Below are 19,310 nucleotides of genomic sequence, written 5' to 3'. Positions count from 1 at the left end.
GGGGGGGGAGAAGGGAGAGGAGGGGGAGGATGAATGGAGAAGACAACATTAGCTTAAGTTCTGTTTGCAAATGGAGTGTTAGTAGAATGCACACTGAAGTGCCTTATAAAGCCAAAAGAACTCACAAAGTGGCTGGGACTCAGTCCATTTCACAGTTCACACCAGTGAGATGGGAACACGGCACACAACATTCAGAAATGGCAAAAGAGAGAGCCTATCTGCTAAACTAAGGCATTGAAAGGGACGGAAACCTTAAGTGATTTTCACCACATACTGGCCCTTGAAAGTCGCTGGCAAGTCAGCAGGATAGAAAACCACTGAGTCAGCTCATGTGTGCAAAAAGACACTTTTAGTCCTTTGGTGCTGGCTACCCTCCTGGACAAGCCCTCTGCTGGACTCCCCTAGAGGTGAGCCCAGGAAAGCCAGGGCTGTGGTTTTCCCACCTGCTCTGGGATCCTTTGGCAGCCTCCTGCCCAACAGCCTGCCACCTGCCACTGCGCTGGTCTCTCAGCCAGGCCCCACTTCAAGGCAGCTGTGGAGTCCCTAATCCCTTGAAAGGGACAAACCCCAGAAGCTCTAGAAACAGCAGCACCTGGCTGATGGCTAAGAAACTGCTTCAGAGAAGAGAACTGCGAGAGATGAAGCCAGCAAGGATGTCAGCTGCAATGGGAGGCCTGGATCCTCCCCCGACAGGCCCCGGGAGGTGGGAGGTGGGAGGGGGGAGGTGGGAGGTGGGAGGGGGGAGCTGGGCCTCAGCAAAGCCAGGGACAGAGGGGACGGGAGAGAGGTGGCAAGGGTGTGTGTATGCTAGGTTCCCATTTATCCAGACTTTCTTTCCTACCAGGTAGGCAAGTCTGGGCTTGTGATCCGCAGGACAGTGTTAATGGTGAGCAAGGTGGAAGAAGGCTTCAGAAGAAAGGCTTTTCATTTTTCATTTTTTCCCCCAAGGGCTAAGTTCGTCACCTACTCGGCTGAATAAACCTCAAATAGCATAATCTCTTAGGGAGGGAAAGATCCAGAGTAATGATATAAAAAAGGGTAAGATCTTCCATTTTAAAAAATATTCTAGACTAGAATTCAGGCTGCAGGCTCAACAATGAGACTTTGGATTCCGCCCCCAACCCCCGCCCCCCACCGCCATTTGTCCCTGCTGTCTTTTCTGGAGGAAGACAGGGCACCCCTGTGGGTAAAGGAGGCAACTAGGGTCTGTAGGGACCCTACCCTCCAGATGGGCCCCGTGCCAGCAACCGCTGACAGGCACATCTCCGGAAATGGCCTCTTTGGAGGCAAGGGCAGGCCCCCTGGTCTGCTGCATGTCCCTCAGAGGCTTCTGTGTTCCAGCACCTTCACCAACCTGCTCTGCATGGAAACACGCCAGCCAGGGCTCTGCGCACAGCACGTGAGGGCTCCTGGGTGGGGAAGGGGGGAGGTGTGGGGTTGCCCGCAGGCCCAGAAGGCACTGCCCTTACCCTGAGCGAAGGAAGACTACAGTGGCGCCAGGAGGCCGGAAGCGGGCAGGTGGTAAAGTGCGTGTTGAGAGTGGCGAGGGAGGCTGAGAGGAGGCCATTCCTCTTAATCTTCGCGGCCAACCACGCCTAGAGCTACCCTGTTAGGTCAGGTACTGAAAATAGACTGGGTTCTTTATTGTTTTCACCATCCCAAACAGAGCGGCTGGGGAGCAGCAGAGGTGCAGGTGGGCTCAGCTACAAGTCTCCCGGCCCCAGCGCTTCAAAAACAAAACAGAAACAAGCATTCTTTAATGCCACGTCTTTTGAGGATGACAGTAGCCTGGCTGAGCTCTGCCACCCCAGCCCTGGTCAGCATTCACACGTGGCAGAGCGAGAGCCTCCAGCAGGAGCATCTGGGAGCACCGAGCCCACCCGCTCCGACTCCAGGACCCGGAGCCAGGCTGCTTCGCAAGCATTCACCCGCTGCAGACCAGCAAGGGGGATGCACAGGAGTGTCGGCCCCTCCCCCAGGTGCCAGGGACTCGCTGGTGGGCTGGCGCGTGGAAGGGTGGCAGGGGGGCCAGGGGAGAGAGCAGGGACTCGCTGGTGGGCTGGCGTGTGGAAGGGTGGCAGGGGAAACACAAGCAGGGAAAGCAGCAGTGCAGCAAGCAGCAGCACGCTTCCTGGGCACAGTTACTAAGGCACGTGACTGTGGTGACGAGGACCCTCAGGACCGGGGCTGGAGCTGCCTGCAGCTGCCTGGGGACTCGGTCTGTGCCTCTCGGGCTCCCTTCCGTCACCACGAACCCAGAACGGGGCAAAGTGCCCCAAATGCCACTGGCCACACAGACCTTCCGTGGCACCTCAGCAACTCTCCCATCCCAGCGATGATTCACCTCGGGCCCCTGTGGGCAGCAAGGAAGCTGGGGCTGCCAAGGACCAAACCCAGGAGGCAGCAGGCCACTTCCCCTCACACTCCAGTGAAACAGAAAAGACCAAGGCCAGGAAGGCTGGTGCTAGAAGTAGGAAGTGAGAACTTGCATATTAGGAAGACAATCGCCCATCAGCCACCTTCCTTCCCTCCCTCAGGATCTTCTCAACGCTTCTCAGAAACTCAACAGGGCCAGGGGCCAGAACCTCTGAGCTGGACACCTGGGTGCTGGGATAGCTTTGGCGTGATTTTCCACATCCTCCAACCTCAGCCAAAGAAATGTGCCACGGGTGTCAACCCAGGGCAGGCCCGGGCACCCACATCCTTGCCCTAATTAGAGCCACTTTTGGATCTGCTCCTGCTAAGGGCAGTGGTGCCAGCCCTTAAAGGTGACAGGCCAGACCCAGACCTGGCCCTCTGTGTGCCGGAGGGCAGCAGTGCAGCCACCAAGGCTTGTAGGACAGCAACAAGCCTGCATGACAGGGAAATCGAATGGGCTGGGTGGGGGAAGGCACGAGTAAACACAGCGGCTCTCAGGCCCACGCAGGCTGGTGGGGTCTGCCGCCAAAGAGCTGGCTGGAGGGGACCCGGAGGGCTCAGGGAAAGGAAGAGTTCAGTCCAGCACATTCAAATGTCTCCGACACAGATGGGAAGGCTGGAGTAGGCAAAATGCCAGCTCCTCCAGCTGTCCAGCGGGCAGATGGCGAGAATCATCTTGAGTTTCCAGCAAGGTGGGCCTGGAGGCCCTCAGAGATACAGAGATACACAGATACACAGGTGGCAGCTCAGGTATCCGGGCAGGGTGGCTGGAGTATGGCGTACTCAAACCCACAGGGAGAGGGAAGAGGGGCAGAGAGGACCGTTGCAGAGAGGAGAGGCCCGTGGCAGCACTCATGCTTCTTTCAACAGCGGGATATCTGCAGGAAGAGAAGAAAGGAAAGCACAGTGGTTACCCTGCTGGGTCTCTCTGCAGCACGTCTGATCGATCCCACTGCATGCTTCCCATGCAGGCCCTGGTCTGAAGAAACAAAATGTTTCACTCATACCTTCTAGAGGAGTCTACCCCTTCGCCCCTTCTTTAGGCCTTCCTTGCTCATCTCTCCCCCTACCTGTGTGATAAACTCTGAATGTTTAGTATTCAAACCCCCTCTGGTCCCACCACCTTGAATCTCCTGTCTGCCTTGACTCTGCTGGTCTAGTTGCTTCTCTTTCTATCCTTAATCTCACCCTATGAGGCTGCTGAGCCCTGCTTAGGTCCTACCTCCTCCTTAGAGCCAATCACCAGCTGTGTGATACCGAATAACTCACTTCCTTCCCTGGGTCTCGGGTCTCCTTTTACGTCCATTGGGTTACACGGATGCCTCATGGTCCTGATTTCCTACGGTGCTGTCAGCCTCAGACAGCACAGGCAGTCTGCAATGACCGATGTATCTTGTTTTCTGTGCCCCTCACACTGACACAGACCCTACAACTCCTGGTTCCATATTTCTTGAATATAGGCCCGATCTTCCCAAGACAATCCATGCAGGCAGACAGCATGTTTCAAATTACTTTCTATCATCTCAGAAATCTAACTGGCACCAGACACAAGATAGGTTCTCAAAAATGTTTGTTCAATAAATGGAACAAAGCAAGGTACTGAGGAGAAGAAGGGAGAGGAGCAAGCACCATCAGGGCTCCTTAGCAAAGATAAGGGCTGAGAAGTACACTTGGGACCTGTGTCAATACATACAGACACACAGGGGCGCCTGGGTGGCTCAGTCGGTTAAGCGTCCGACTTCAGCTCAGGTCATGATCTTGTGGTTCATTGGTTCAAGTCCCAAGTCGGGCTCTGTTGACAGCTCAGAGCCTGGAGCCTGCTTCAGATTCTGTGTCTCCCCCTCTCTCTGCCCCTTCCCTGCTCACGCTCTGTCTCTCACTATCTCAAAAATAAACATTAAAAAAAACTTTTTTTAAAATGTACAGACACAGGGGCGCCTGGGTGGCTCAGTCGGTTAAGCGTCCGGCTTCGGCTCAGGTCATGATCTCGCGGTCTGTGGGTTAGAGCCCCGCGTCGGGCTCTGTGCTGACAGCTCAGAGCCTGGAGCCTGTTTCAGATTCTATGTCTCCCTCTTCCTCTGACCCTCCCCTGTTCATGCTCTCTCTCTTTCTCTGTCTCAAAAATAAATAAATATTTTTTAAAAAAATGTACAGACACATAACATGCATAGCTCGCTGTCCATTGGGTCACTGGCTTCCATCTTTAAACGCAGGTCAATTAGGTAATGGCCCCTTCCCAGCTCTATATCCCACCAAGAGGAAAGAAGGCATGCTGTTGATTCAGGAAACTCCTAAATATGATCTGCATTCAAGAATTTCCAACCTCTCTGCTTTCAGATACTCTCAAACTCAGACATTAATGGCACCCAGGACCTCCAGGGCACATAAGTCTTCCTCACTGGTTTTCGGAGGGGCTTGGTAAGTGCAGAAACCTACTGTCAAAAGGGAAACCTCTAGGTTTAGCCTGCATCCTGAAAAGCACGGGGGTTTCATATAAAGATATTTTTTAAAGTGACAGAGTCAATCCCGATATTCAATTCTCCAGGCCCCAGAAGAGGCAGGTAGGTCAGGAGTTGGCAATTTCCTTCTATGGCTGGCTTGCCACCAAGAACCCAGAGTCACCTGAGAGGTAGCATGGCACTGTGGGGTTATAAACACGGGCTCTAATCCCAGCTCAGCTACTACCAATGGGCAAGTGACACCTCCTCTGGCCTTAGTATCCTGATCCGTAAAATAGGGATGGTAATAGTATCTACTTCTCAGGATCGCTGTGAGGTTTAACTGACACAGTGCAAGAAAACCAACTAGCACAGGACTTGCACGGTCCTGTTGAAAATGAAACTGCTGAATCCCGAGCAAGAAAGACTGGCTCCAGTTTTCTCTGTAACATGACCCCATACCTCTTTGTCACTCCTGTCCTTTCAGGAACATAAAAATCATCACAAGAGAACAGACCCTACTCCCGCCTCCAGCCAGCTGTCCTCTCTTTGATTTAGCACAGGCCTGTGACCACAAATAGTTTTGGAAACTCTAAACTACGAAGATTCACAGACAACAGTCAAAAGTCTCCTACACAGAGCCCAAAGCCCTGCCGGGAACTGAGGGTGAGGCCTTATTCTGCAGGCTAATCCCCCAGGTATTATCTTCCTTTGCCTCCAAATACCCAATTATGAGAGAGGCTCACAGTCCCTCCTCACTCCCAGCAAGGCCCCCGAGCAGCTCATAATTCACAATCAGTGCAGACCACCTACCATCTGTGTAGTCCTCCGATGTGAGGGATAAAAGGCTTTGTATGTCACTGTTCTCTGAATCTGGGGCTTCTTTGTATGCCACTCGGCTGTTCCCTGAGCCGGCCACCCAGGAAGAGGTGGTTGCCTGATGCACCATCACAGTCTCTGAGCCCTGAGAGCCCCAGGCTTCACATAGTCCAGACTGGCCCGGGGCCTCCTCCTCTCCGCCTGCAGAGGAACAGGCCCCCTGGTCCTGCAACTGCTGCTCCCTTGGTCCGTTCCTCCCACCGGGCCCAGACCCTTCTGACAGCACGATCTGCACTCTGGGGTCAGCAGGAGGCACACAGTGACCGGAACTGCCGTATACAGCTTCCTCGTAGGACGGTAGCGCAACCTGGACTCCATCCACCATGATGGAAACCTGGTCGCCAGATACTCCCTGGTCGCGCCTGCATCCAGAAGAGAAAAAGACAAAGGAAGAATGAAAATACACAAAGAAATAGATACCAACCACGACACCAACAATGCCAACCAGTTTTGAGCACTTACAACGTGCCAGGCACAGCACTAAGCGCTTTATCCCACTGAACCCGCAGGTGAGCCCTTTCAGGTACAGATTCACCAAGAATGCAGATGAGGCTTAGAGAAGTCAAGTACCCTGCCCAGTCACACAGCTGGTGCGGGAAGAAGCTGGGATGTGAATCCAGTTCCTGGGCTCTTACCCTCTGGGTACCCAGGCACCCAGCCCTCTCATACGGTGTAAAAACTAGGAACCTAGAGACGTAGAAATAAAGCCATTATGCAGCACAGGGAGGACAGGAAAGTAAGAGAGTAATGCTTGCACATATCTGTGAGTATAGTGTCTGAACGCTTTAAGTGGGCACACTGTGTGGTGTGTGAATTAAATTTCCATGCAGCAGTGGTTAAAAAAAGGAGAGGGAAAAGAAGCATTGTGGTCTTGGGACGCCGGAGTCAAAATGTGAAGAATTCTATTTCTGTGACTCAGCTACTGTACTTGCCCTTTATTTTATTCAATTTTTTAAAAGTGTATTTATTTTGAGAGAGACAGAGACAACATGTGGGGGGGGGAGGGGCAGAGAGAGGGAGAGAGAGAATCTCAAGCCGGCTCCACACCACCAGAGTGGAGTCCGATGTGGGGCTCGAACCCACGAACCGTGAGATTATGACCTGAGCTGAAACCAAGTGCTGGACGCTTAACCGACTGAGCCACCCAGGTGCCCCGCTTGCCTTTTTACCTTTAACTTAAAAAATTATATGTGAATTACAACACACACACACACACACACACACACACACACACACACACACACACAAAATAGAAAAATATACAGCTTACTGTTTTATCCCAAAGGTACTGCCCCTACCGAGGTCAAGAAAGAGCATGCTGCCAGCACCCCACACACCCTTGCTTCCTGTCCCGATGACTTCCTACTTCCTCACACCGGAAGTAACCACTATCCTAACTTACATGACAATCAGGCTTTTGCTTTCTATTTCAATAGTTTTACTGCCTAAAATGAACCCCTCAACACTACAGTTGAGTTTTGCGTACTTTTGATCTTTATATAAATGAGATATACAATGAATGTGTGTGTACATATGTGTATGTGTATCTGGCTTCTTTTACTGAACTTTGTGTGAGATTTATTTATGCAAACACCTTTTTTTTTTTTTATCACTTTTTGATATGAACACACTTTTGTCCTGAACCATTCTGAAAGTAAGTTATTTATGGCTAAATAGAACATTATTCAGCAGCACACTCCTCCGAAGAACCTCTTCTACATACCTGCAACATTATTACCTCCTTGAAATTTAACAATGGTATAATACTGTCATTCAAATTTTCCTAAATACCCCAAAATAGATCTGTTTCGGCTGCAGTCTCGTTTGTTTTCGAGGACCCAATTAGGGCTGGCTCATGCATTGCGGTTAGTCCTATTCTATCTCCTTTCCTCTAGAACAGTCCACGATAGCTCCTCCTTCATGACAAGGATACTTTTTGTTAGAATCCAGGCCAGTTGTCTCCTACGATGTCCCACAGCCCACAGTCCGGACTTAATTGTTTCCTTGGGATTAAGATTCCAGTCAATTTTTGCCTGGAACACTGTATCATTTGTGATGCTGTGCTCTCCTCAGGGTATTACACCAGAACACACAGAAGCTCCATGACTGGACCACATTACTATTGCTAGACTGTTATTAGCTCTTAATTTCCTCATCTGTACTTGCAGATAAAATCTATGCTACCAATTCAAATGGCATAGACACTGTGAGGATGACAGAAGGGGTACTCAGAAGTGCTTGGAGGTTTCTGGAAGGAAGGGAAACTGATGGCAAGGTCACATAGAAAGCACTGTGCATTCTGGTACGTGCTTAGCTTCTGTTATTCAAAATGCATTTTGTTGTTGTTTAAAAAGTAATATAATACGTGGGGGCGCCTGGGTGGCTCAGTCGATTAAGTATCTGACTCTGGCTCAGGTCATGATCTCATAGTTTGTGAGCTCGAGCCCCATGTCGGGCTCTGTGCTGACAGCTCAAAGCCTGGAGCCTGCTTCAGATTCTGTGTCTCCCTCTCTCTCTACCCCTCCCTCCTCATGCTCTGTCTCTCTTTCTCTCAAAAATAAATAAACATTAAAAAAAAATTAAGGGGTGCCTTAATTTGGTGGCTCAGTTGGGTAAGCATCTGACTTTGGCTCTGGTCATGATCTCATGGTTTGTGAGTTCCAACTAACAGCTTGGAGTCTGGAGCCTGCTTCAGATTCTGTCTCTCTCTCTCTCTCTGCCCCTCCCCTGCTCACTCTCTGTCTCTCTCTGTCTCTCTCTCTCTCAAGTAAATAAACATTAAAAAAAAAACTTTTTAATTAAAAAAAAGTAATATGTGTAACACAGTACAAAATTTGAACAGGGCCCATAAACAAACAAACAAACAAACAAACAAACAAATCTTTCTTCCACTCAAGTCAGGCAAAATCAGCCAATTACTTTTAACACACTTACCAGGTAACTACAAAGGGAAAATACTCCCTAATTTGGATGAAGCAACAAACAGATCAGCTTGACTTTACATGGAAATAGCCAATTCTTTCAAGTAGTTCCTCTTCATTCTACGAACTGTGTAACAACCTTGAAAAAACAAATAGCTACTACCTGCCCCCCCACCCCGGCCCCCGAAAGAAACAAAATAGAAAGAAGAAAGAAAAATCACACAACTACACAAAGATGAAACTTAGCCTGAGCCTGGTCTGTAAATTCCAGACCAGGAAGCGTTTGATTTAACACAACTTAGCTTGTTCCTCTGTGCCTGTGGATGACGACAGTGACTGATAAAGGGCTGTGAGTGCACATCAACTATTCTCAGGGGAATGAGGAGCTGCCGGGGCAGCCCAAAAAACTGCAGGGGGCCATGACAGCCCCGGGGCAGAGTTTCCCCTAAGGGATACCCTCAGGGCCAGTCCCCCACCACTGCCACCCCCTCCCCCATCTACCCAGTCTGGGACGACTTGTGGGCAGCGCACTTAACTGAAAAAAGGAAAGTGACAAAGGTGGGCAAAAACCCCCACTTCCTCTGTTTCTAGCACAGTATGGCACAGTGGTTGCCATCCTGGCCGCACATTAAAACCACTGGGAGCTTTTTAAAAAACACTAATGCCACAGGGTGCCTGGATGGTTCAGTCGGTTAAACGTCCAACTTTGGCTCAGGTTGTGATCTCACGTTTCATGGGTTCAAGCCCCATATCTATGCTGACAGCAGAGAGCCCACTTTGGAGCCTCTGTCTCCCCCTCTCTCTGCCCCTCCCCCGCTCGTTCTCTCCCTCTCTCTCTCTCTCTCTCTCTCAAAAATAAACAAAAACAAAACAGGGGCGCCTGGGTGGGCGTCCGATTTCGACTCGAGTCATGATCTCACGGTCTGTAAGTTTGAGCCCCGCATCTGGCTCTGTGCTGACAGCTCGGAGCCTGGAGCCTGGAGCCTGCTTCGGATTCTGTGTCTCCCTCTCTCTCTGCCCCTCCTGTGCTCACGCTCTGTCTCCCTCAAAAATAAATGAACATTAAAAAAACAAATTAAAAAAAAAATAAATAAAAAACAAAACAAAAAACACTAATGCTAGGCTCCCACTCCAAACCAAATTAATCAGAATGTCTGGGGATAGAGGCTTAGGTGTTGGTATTTGTGTTTAATTCCCTACAGATGCCTCTATGTGCAGTCAGGATTGGGAACTAGGGGGCCAGGGCAGTGGCTTGCAAACAGAGCCTGCCTCAGAATCACCTGGAGGGCTTATGAAACTACGTGGATGGGTCTCGGCCCTAGAGTTTCTCATTCAGTTGGTCTGGGATGGGGCCTGAAAATTCTCATTCCTAACAAGTCCCCAGGTGATGCTGATGCTGCTGGAACCACACTTTGAGAGCCACTGGTATAGGGCAAATGACAAGGCTTGGGGGTTGGACAAGTCTGGGTTCAAATCTCCAGGTGGTCATCATCTAGAGGAGTCACGACCTTGACTGAATCTCTCTGAGCCTCAGCTTCCTTATCTGCAGTGATCCAATGAGGATTAAGCTAATGATAAGCAAAATGATAAGCACAGTGCCAGGCATATCCAGGAGTTGAACACATGGCAGGGCCCTCCCCTTCCCCTAGGCACACACATCAGAAGAGGCTGCCAGGCCCACAAGCACCCCTCTGCAGTCAAAGGCCAGGCCTCATGGCAATGCCCGCTGCCCCCGACCACGGGCCTCACCTGCTGTGATGGAACGACTTCAGCTTCGGCTGCAGCAGCACAAACAGCACCACGAGGAGGAGAATGAGTGCCACGGAGCTGGCAGTGGAAGCAACTATGGACAGCGTGGGGACCCCAAGTGATGTGTGGGCATCTTTGTCTACAGAAATAAAACCATCATCAGAAGTGTGCTGTGCCCAGACCCATAACATGTGAGCCCCATAGCTGATCTCGTCAAAGGTCCCTTGCACGGTGCCATGGCCATGGCCATTTTGGAAGTCTAAGTGTGGAGCAGCTTTTACACATAAGGTAAGGGGTCATTTCCCCATCCTGTTCTCGAATCTAAAATTCTCTTCACTTCAGACCTTTGAGGACCATCTCACACCTAACCTCCCATGCCCCTAGAGATCTGGCTTTTACTAACCACTTCTGATCCTGTCCTCAGTAGCAGGTTGGTAGGCATCAACCATGTGCATGGACACAGCCTTCCACCATCCTAGGTCCCACCCATGTTTCCCCACATATGGCAGGAAAACTGGTAAGAACTGGGCTGTGATCCCCTGTTCTAAGACCCTGTAACTTCAGTTGCAAATCTCAGGCTGGTCCCCATCCATCTCTAGGGTGTCATGGTCTAGGAGCCCGAGTGTGAGGCACGAAGACAGCTGTAGGACACATACTTTCCTGCAGACAGTTGGATTTTCCTGTCATGGATGACAGGAGGAGGCAGGAGGGGTCTTCTGTCCAGCTGGACTGTAGCTCTATAACAAACAGTCCATTTCCATTCAAAGAAAAATAATATAAAAGAGACACTCCAGAAGGTGTTAGCAGAACATGGCCAAAGGTCACCAGCACTTGGCTGGGCAAACGAGAGATCCTAAGCATCAAAGAGACTTTACAAAGCAGAACAGATGCCTCGATAAAGCTACCAAGCCCCTCGGTGGCTCAGCTGAAATGCAGTGGGACACGCACCAGCAACCCCAAACGTCTTTTACAAAGACATGAAATCCCAAAGGAAGGGAGGCTGAGGGGCATCAAAGGAGCTACACCGCCCACAGCACAGGTGCTCTGGAGGAAGTGGGCGCCACTTCCCATCAGCTTAAAGGAAGCAGGACCCCAGCAGCCCCCCTTTCTCATCTGCCAGACTAACCCTCATTGAGACGGCAGCTGATCTCCATGGCTGGTTTCCATTCTCCATTCTTACACGTCAGGTACTTGTAATCACCCTTCAACATGTAGCCTTCAGCACACAGGTACTCAATGACGCTGCCCGCGTTCAGGGGGTCTCTGCAGGGCCGGGGGTGGCAGATATAGCCACCATTCTCTGGCTCCGGGGGTAGGGAACACACTGCAAAGACAGAGAGAGAGTGTGTGGGGATACAGCAGTGAGGTTTCCCAGTGGGATCCTGTCCATGCTGCTGACGAGGACAGGAAATGCAGAAGGATCTGAGAGCCATTCTCTTAGAAAGGCTATTGGCCAAACTCTGGAAATTCAGGTTGCCAGTGACAAAAGGAAGCACGCTGGCTGCAGGGAAAGTCTGGCTGCTTGCAACATTTCCCCTCTTGCTCTGTATGTGCCTTGGGAGAACCACACCCATGAGGGAGTGACAGACTCTGACAGTCGTGAACTCAGAGACCTAGCACATCATATGGTTTTGATAAAACCTACTGAAACACACAATGAATCAGAGTGAAAGGTGGTAAAACACTGTCAACCTGTGCAAGGGAAACGTTAGCCCTATTTCTGATAACAATACCAGAAAAGACGCCATGGTGTGATAAAAATGCGCCTTCGTGGCCTGAGAGGGGATTTCTGATGGATTTCCTGGCCTTCCCAAGCCCCCATGTACTGCCCTCCTCCTGACTGGAGAAGTCCCCGCCAGCACTGGTCTCCATCCCACAGTAAAGCCCACAGCTTTCGCTCAGGCGAGACTATTTAGCTTTAAAAGCATCTTCACCTTCTATCCCTTTATTCTGACAGCTCCAAGACCTAGTTATCATTACTCCCCTTTGTCGATGAGGACACTGGCCCACAGAAGTTAAATGACTTTTAGCCAATCGTAAGGCACTGTAAAGGGCAGACCCGAGAGCAGGGTCGAGTCTTCTGACTCTAAAACCTGTGCTCTTTCCACCAGCAGACACTGCTTCTACCCCAGGAGCTGAGTGGGCCTTTAAGAAGTATGCATGTCCTGGTCACCTCCTTTCAAACAGGTCAGTTAGGCAAACGGAGTCCAAGTGTGGTGAAAACCCTGGTGTAGATGAGTTGTAGCAGTAAGTCAGAGGAACAGGAAGGTCTAAGCGGCCTGATGAGAAGGGTGACCTCTGATTCCATGGCTTGCACCTCCAATCCTAGACTGATGCTGCAGAGTTAAAAGTCAGGCAATGGACTGTGGGTGTGCTTAGCCCTAACAGGAGATACACAGCAGGGGCACTAAAGGAAATTCTGTTTGGAAGGCTAGGCTGGGGGAGAAGACATGCTGGCAGGATGGCCAGGTACGATGAACTTCAACTTTCCAAAAGCCTTACTAATATAAAAGATAGAAAATTCCAAAGGACATTTGATTTTGCTGACAAATATTCTGCCCCCATCCTGATTATCACAAGAACATCGGTATGAAAATAAGAACTGTTGGGTTTTTTTTTTTTCCACTTCCTCTAACGGACCTGGAGCCTGACTGAACTCTCTCCCGCTCACAAGACTGCCCACCGCTCCCTTGCACAGAGATGCCCTTACAGCCTCTTATCAAATACCACTTCCCTTCAACCTAAAGACTGCCAGTAAGCAGGCAGACTGCCAGCCAGGCTGGGGGGTAAGTCATGTCGAAAAAGAGATGATGGCTCCTTGCCTTCAAGGTGTGTATGCTGAGATGGGGAGAAAAGACTCATCTATAAAGATTTATCAGACAATAACGCCAGGGTGGGTGCCAAAGGGATGCACAGAAGAGGTCTGGGCAGCTTCTCTGAAACTAGCAGATGAGCCCAAGTAAGTGCCCCAGTGCCCTCTAGAGACACGCCTTCTCCAGATTCTTCCCACGCCACCTACCTCACCCAAAGTCTTAAACAGGAGGAAGACAGACCCACCACACTCCTGGTGCCTCTTGCAACTTTGGCCAACTAGTTCAAAAAGCTGTCCAGCTGGATTTCCAAAGGAACCTCTGTAAACTGCTTTACTCTTTACATTTTCCCTCTTTTGTTCAGGGCAACAAGGCTGCCACAGATCCCCTGGCTCTCCTAGCACTGTGTCTAATTGGGTCATTTCCTCAGCATAATTAATGCTGAGCACCCCAGGGCAGCTTCCGAAAGCAGGCAGGACCCACTCACAGGTCCAATGTGCTGGGAAAGATGGTCTCAGAGGAAAAGCTGCAGATTCTAAAGCCACTCCTGCTGCTGGTATTCCTGCCGGTAAAGCCCAAATCTAGAAAACCTATGAGATCACCTAGCATAAGGAAAGTTTAGTGCAAAAAAAAAAAGTGACAAGCAGACCATCTTGCAGACAGTCTTGACTGCAACAGGAGGTGTTTGTAACATGTTCAAAGGACAAGGGAAGCTTCTGAGGGGTCCTGAGAAGGGGAGAATTATAAGAAGAACTGAATCTGATCAAAGATGGACAAAGCTGGAGGGAGCCTTAAAGTTTGTCAACAGTACAGCAACCCTAGTACGGTCAAATACATGCACACAGGTTCTTTCACATTATCTGTGAAGGCTAAAGGAAACCAGTCAAATGCATAGGGCTCAGCATTGCAAAGAGGCTGCCCCCGGTCCAGGGAAGTAAGGAGGCTATGGAGGTTAAAAAAAAAGGGGGGGGGGAGGGGGCAAGGTCATGTTAAGACACCAAGAACACAAGAAAAAAATATGGCCTTCTTGCCCAGGCAAACAGCAGAGTGGGAGAGTTGTGGCAAAGAGCAGGTGTTCGGGGCGCCAGGGTGGCTCAGTTGGTTAAGCGTCCGACTTCAGTTTGGGTCTTGATCTCGTGGTTTGTGGGTTCGAGCCCCGCATCAGGCTCTGTGCTGACAGCTCAGAGCCTGGAGCCTGCTTCGGATTCTGTGTCTCCCTCTCTCTCTGCCCCTCCCCTGCTCGTGCTCTCTCTCTCAAAAATAAATAAACATAAAAAATTAAAAAAAAAAGTTTTATAAAAGAGCAGGTGTTCAAAAGGACCCTCTCAGTGATGCCTGGGTTAACAAGAAATGGAAGAACATCAGGAAGAGCAAATAATCATCCAGAGGCTTCTGGAAGCCACCATCCTGGGCAAGAAGCTACCTTAATCTTAATCTCAGCCTCTCTCTCTGACAACCCAAGGTTCTCAGAGGGAGTTTTAAGCTCTGTTCTAAACTGCAAGAAGACAATGAACTCATCTGATTTGGTCAAGCCGCGTAATTGTAAAAAGAGAGGGAGAAAGCCAGAAGATAGAAATTTTACAGGAAAAAAATCAATTATTTCTCCTTAGCTTCCTTCTCTGCTTTCCATTATCTCCTACAACCATTTAGGCCTCCAGTAAGCACAGGAAGCAGCAAAGTAGTTCTTCAGGGGCCTCAGAGAAAGACGATTCAGCCAGCTGGGGAGGATGCAGACAGAGAAGATGCAAAATAAGCTGGCTGATCCTTCCACCTCCAAGTCACTGCAGCCTACAACCCTCAGTAGAAAACAAGAACCCTTGATTAGCCCTTCTAAATGGGCTTTGCTTTTGTGTCCTGAGGACCAGCCTTTTAGAAGGAGGAGGCAATAAACAAAACCAACTCTATAAGATTCCGTAACAAGCAAATCAAAATGAGCTCCAGGAGAGGGCCCCGGATCAAACTGTTCAGTGTAACACACTTGAACGAGCACTTGAGCCCCTTCAAAATGAGGTATGAGGAGTAGGGAGTGTGAAGGTCAGTGTGAGGAAGGCAAATAGACATTTAAATACCTGGTGCATTTAAAAAAAGACTCAACAAAAGAGATTCTGGCTGACGTCAGTTATCAAGAAAACACCATGCTCTAAAACACTGACTGAGGGCTTAAGAAACTGGTCAGTGTTCATGCACAAGTTTGAAATAATGTAGTTTTAGACTAAAATCAGAGCAGTAGCATTTAGAACATAACATTAAGCACAGAGAAGTAGGTGCTTAATCAAAGCATCCAAAGAAAGGATGGCTGGAGAAAAGCTTTCCTGGGAATTAAGGGGAGAAGAAAAAGGCTTCCCTAAACCCAGCATACCAACACAGCAGTCGTAATAATCAGGGACACCACGGAGGCAGAATTGTAAATGTCTCTGGTTGTAACTCAGAGCCTCCATCTCTCCACAGGCTGCTCTAGGAGGCCATAAATGTAAATGTGACAAGACTGTGCCCTCAGAAAGCTTAGAGAGGACAGACTCACACACGGCCAACTCTAATGCAAAGCAAAGAAGGAAGTGTTAAAAGGTGAACTCTTCTATTAGCCTGGGCCGTCCTTGTCAGAGACCATCTAATTCCGGTAAGGAGCACTGCTGGCAACCAGAGGAAGGTAAGAACCAGTGGCAAAGAAGAGAAATAGGATCAGAAAAAATAAGGATGGGAGGAAGGAATGGATGGATATCACACATCCAGCGCAGCACTGTCCAACAGAAATATAATGCAGCCACATAGGTAATTTTATATATTTTTTTAATGTTTGTTTTTGAGAGAGACAGAGTGTGAGCAGGGGAGGGTCAGAGTTTGAGAGAGAGCGTGAGCGGGGGAGGGGCAGAGAGAGAGGGAGACACAGAATCTGAAGCAGGTTCCAGGCTCTGAGCTGTCAGCACAGAGCCCGATGCGGGGCTCGAACCCACAAACCGCGAGATCGTGACCTGAGCTGAAGTCAGATACTTAACCGAGCCACCCAGGCACCCCAACATGGGTAATTTAAAATTTTCTAGTAGCCATGGTGAAAAAGTAAAAGGAAACACATGAAATTAATCTTAATAATCTGCTTTATTTAACCTAATTTATATAAAATATAAATTTTTCTATTTTAAAGAGATATCTAATTTTTTTTTTCCATAGTTAAGTCAGCACATCTCAACTCAAACTAACCACACTTCAGGTTCTCAGTAGCCACATGGGGCTTGGATTCACTGTACTGGACAGCACAGATCCAGGAGAAGAGTCCTTGTCTGAGAGTCAGAGGGGGAGTCTGGCGATCTGAAAGCAGTGGAAAGGTTCAGAAGCACGCCACAGGGGCAGGAGGCCCCCCCCCCCGCCCCCCCGCCCAGGGGCCTAGCCGGTTGTTCTACTTTTTTTTTTTAATGTTTGTTTATTTTTGAGAATGAGCAGGGGAGGGGCAGACAGAGAGGGAAACACAGAATCTGAAGCAGGCTCCAAGCTCTGAGCCTGTTAGCACGGAGCCCAACACGCGGCTCGAACTCATAAACTGTGAGATCATGACCTGGGCTGAAGTTGGAAGCTCAACCAACTGAGCCACCCAGGCGTCCCCCCGGAAGGTTGTTTTAAAAGGTACTGTTTATGTGCTTGCTCTCAAAATCCCTTCTTGATATGTGAAGGTCCAATTTCTACTTGTAGCCCTCAACGGTTTATTATAAGCGGAGCCAGAGAAAAAAGCAAGGTAAAAACAGACAAAAAAGGGTATTCAAATGTGCAGTTTGGGGTTTTTGTTTTTTGGACATAAAACAAGGAAAGTAATAATTACTGCAAATAGATTATTACATGTGCCAGGCACTCTTGTGAGTTCTCTCTTTACATGAAGCAGGGACTGTATTTTCTCCTAAGAACAATGAGGCTCAGCTGAGTTGAGTAATTTGCCCCAAAACACACATTTGTAAATAATGATGCTGGATTCAACAGGCACTCTACTCTGGTTCTTAGGCTGCAGGCTTGACCACTAAGCTGACCTGGGCCTGCAGGGGAGGGCAGGACACCAGGTTCCATTCTGTGGCTCATCCCCTGATAAACTAGGCCTGGAGCTTCTGGAACACCTGGCTACTCTATATGTGAAAGGAAAAGTCATACTATAGTGTGAAAAGGCTCAAAGAGAAGGTGATTCTCCTCATGAAAACCTCCCAAGAATGTTGGGACTGGGCATTCCAGACAAATGCAAAGAGGCAGGGGTGCAGGGTAATAATCACATCTGACTATAGTGAAAAGTTTTTTTTTCTGAAGCCTCCTTTAAAAATCTCAGTACTAACAGCTCATATTTATTAACCATCTACTATAAATGCCAAGTGCCATTCCAAGCACTTTACATGTGTAACTCATTTAAGCTTCACAAAGACCTTGTAAGAAACATATTATTACAGCATTATACAGATGGGCAAATTGAGTGAGAGTGAGAGAAGTTCAGAAACTTGCTCAAGGCCACCTAGCAGGAAAGGGGCAGAGTCACGTGTGAACCCGAAAGGCTGACTTCCCTCTCCACGGCACTGGGCAGAAACAGAGGGTCTGCAGGCCCAGGTTCTCCTCCCACATCCACATCCTGAAAAGGGAGGCCAGTGACAAAGGGTACTCACTTACTGCCTGTGGGCAGTGGCCTCTCCGAGCCTCAGTTCCAGTACATGATGGTACTGAACCAGATGACCTCTGAGGTCTCTTCTGACATTTGCAAATTTGTTTTGAGTTGGGTGAGTTGCTGGCCTCACCCACCTACTCAAGGTTCCTTCATCAAAGTCCTACATGTAGCCATGGAGGCTTTAAATTGAGCACAAGGCGTGAGAGGCTTGAGGAAAGCATCGTGTCTGCACAGAAGCTCCTGCATCCATCTGGGCAGATTCCTGCCTTGGGTGTGTAGTGGGAACAGGGAAACAGGCAGGAGGAGTTCACTTACTTAAGAGATACCCAAGGGCTGCTTCTGTCCATGGACTTCCCTGGCTTTCCGCCTTCCTGACCCCCCACTCAAATAGTCAGAAGTCTAAAACAGGCGGCAGCGAGAGGGGAGAGACAATTTCTCATGCCATTTGCAACCTTCCTCTCCTCTAAGACAAACCTTCCCAGCAGTCAGACAGGAAGCCATTGTCCAGCCAGGATCCCTTTTCTCATGAGAACTTCCCACGCACTGGGGGAGGGCCAGACTGCCACAGCTCAGGCCTTTCCCAGGGTGTGGCCCTGGGGCTGGGGCGTTAGAGGAAAGGGGGAACCCGCCCATGGCTTAGGCTGCCCCCACTGCTCCTCCCAGGCCCCCCCTTACTCCCCTACCGTATCCCCCACCCCCACTGCACCCTCCCACCCCAACCCCACAGAGACCTAGGGGAAGCCCTGCTCCGGAAGACTAGTAACTCACAAATGGGTCTGGCTTCAGAGCCTGTCAGTCTTATCTTGGGTCGGGGTCCCTCACTCTCTCCCTCCGCCTCACAGGAAAGGGGAAATGCCAGCCAGCGGCTTCAGAGCCAATGAGGGGGAATGTTTTCTTCACTGCAGCCCACTGCAGGTTACTCCCGTAACCTGGAAGCAGCCAGCAAACCCTCAGTCATTTCAAAAGAAGTGCTGTTTCTCTCCTCTAAACCCTGACCTGAAAGCACATGGCTCAGCTGGAATGCCACACACCACTCAAGATTCAGTTCGAAGGTCACCTACTCTAGAAAACCATTCCAAAGGGCACTGCCAGGGAGGACAAAGCAGCACAGGGTAGCACTATCAACATGGGCCTAGAGCGGGAGCACTGAGTCACGCTGCCGACGGCTACCCACCGTGTGGGGCGTGGGCACATCTGCCCATTCCTTAGTTTCCTTGCTTGTAAAATAGGGATACTAAAGTACAGGTGTCTACCTCACAGGGTGGCTGAGCAGATTAATCACAATTACACAGGTGAAGCGCCTGGTACTGGGTCTGTCACACACTCAGTGTTCAATAAACAGTAGCTTTATTATTCCTCTTCTGTGTTCCCATAACATCTTCATTCTTCTCTATAAACTACCACCACATCGTTGTCTCTGCAACAATTACTTTCTCACAGGTCAGTCCTTCCCCCACCTCTCCACTATCCC

At 49.6% G+C, this 19,310-nt stretch overlaps 1 protein-coding gene across 6 annotated transcripts in view; it reads right to left on the bottom strand.

Annotated features, from left to right (window-relative positions):
• The window catches only part of SUSD6 (sushi domain containing 6), a 97,085-nt gene continuing 77,775 nt past the window's right edge, over positions 1–19,310 (bottom strand). For 5 of the 6 annotated variants that reach the window (XM_042989995.1, XM_007095147.3, XM_042989998.1 and 2 more), the window contains exons 3-6: positions 11,532–11,729; positions 10,406–10,544; positions 5,670–6,097; positions 1–3,296 (exon numbers count right to left, since the gene is read on the bottom strand). In XM_042989995.1, the coding sequence (XP_042845929.1) occupies positions 3,271–3,296; positions 5,670–6,097; positions 10,406–10,544; positions 11,532–11,729 (791 nt within the window). In that variant the 3' untranslated portion in view covers positions 1–3,270. Of the gene's footprint in view, positions 3,297–5,669; positions 6,098–10,405; positions 10,545–11,531; positions 14,137–19,310 lie in introns of those variants that run through there. The other variant, XM_042989994.1, reaches the window with a different exon arrangement.

This window comes from Panthera tigris, chromosome B3, assembly GCF_018350195.1.
Source record: "Panthera tigris isolate Pti1 chromosome B3, P.tigris_Pti1_mat1.1, whole genome shotgun sequence".
Lineage (NCBI taxonomy): Eukaryota > Metazoa > Chordata > Mammalia > Carnivora > Felidae > Panthera > Panthera tigris.
Note: the sequence above shows the minus strand (reverse complement) of the source record. Positions and strands in the feature narration are given on the sequence as shown.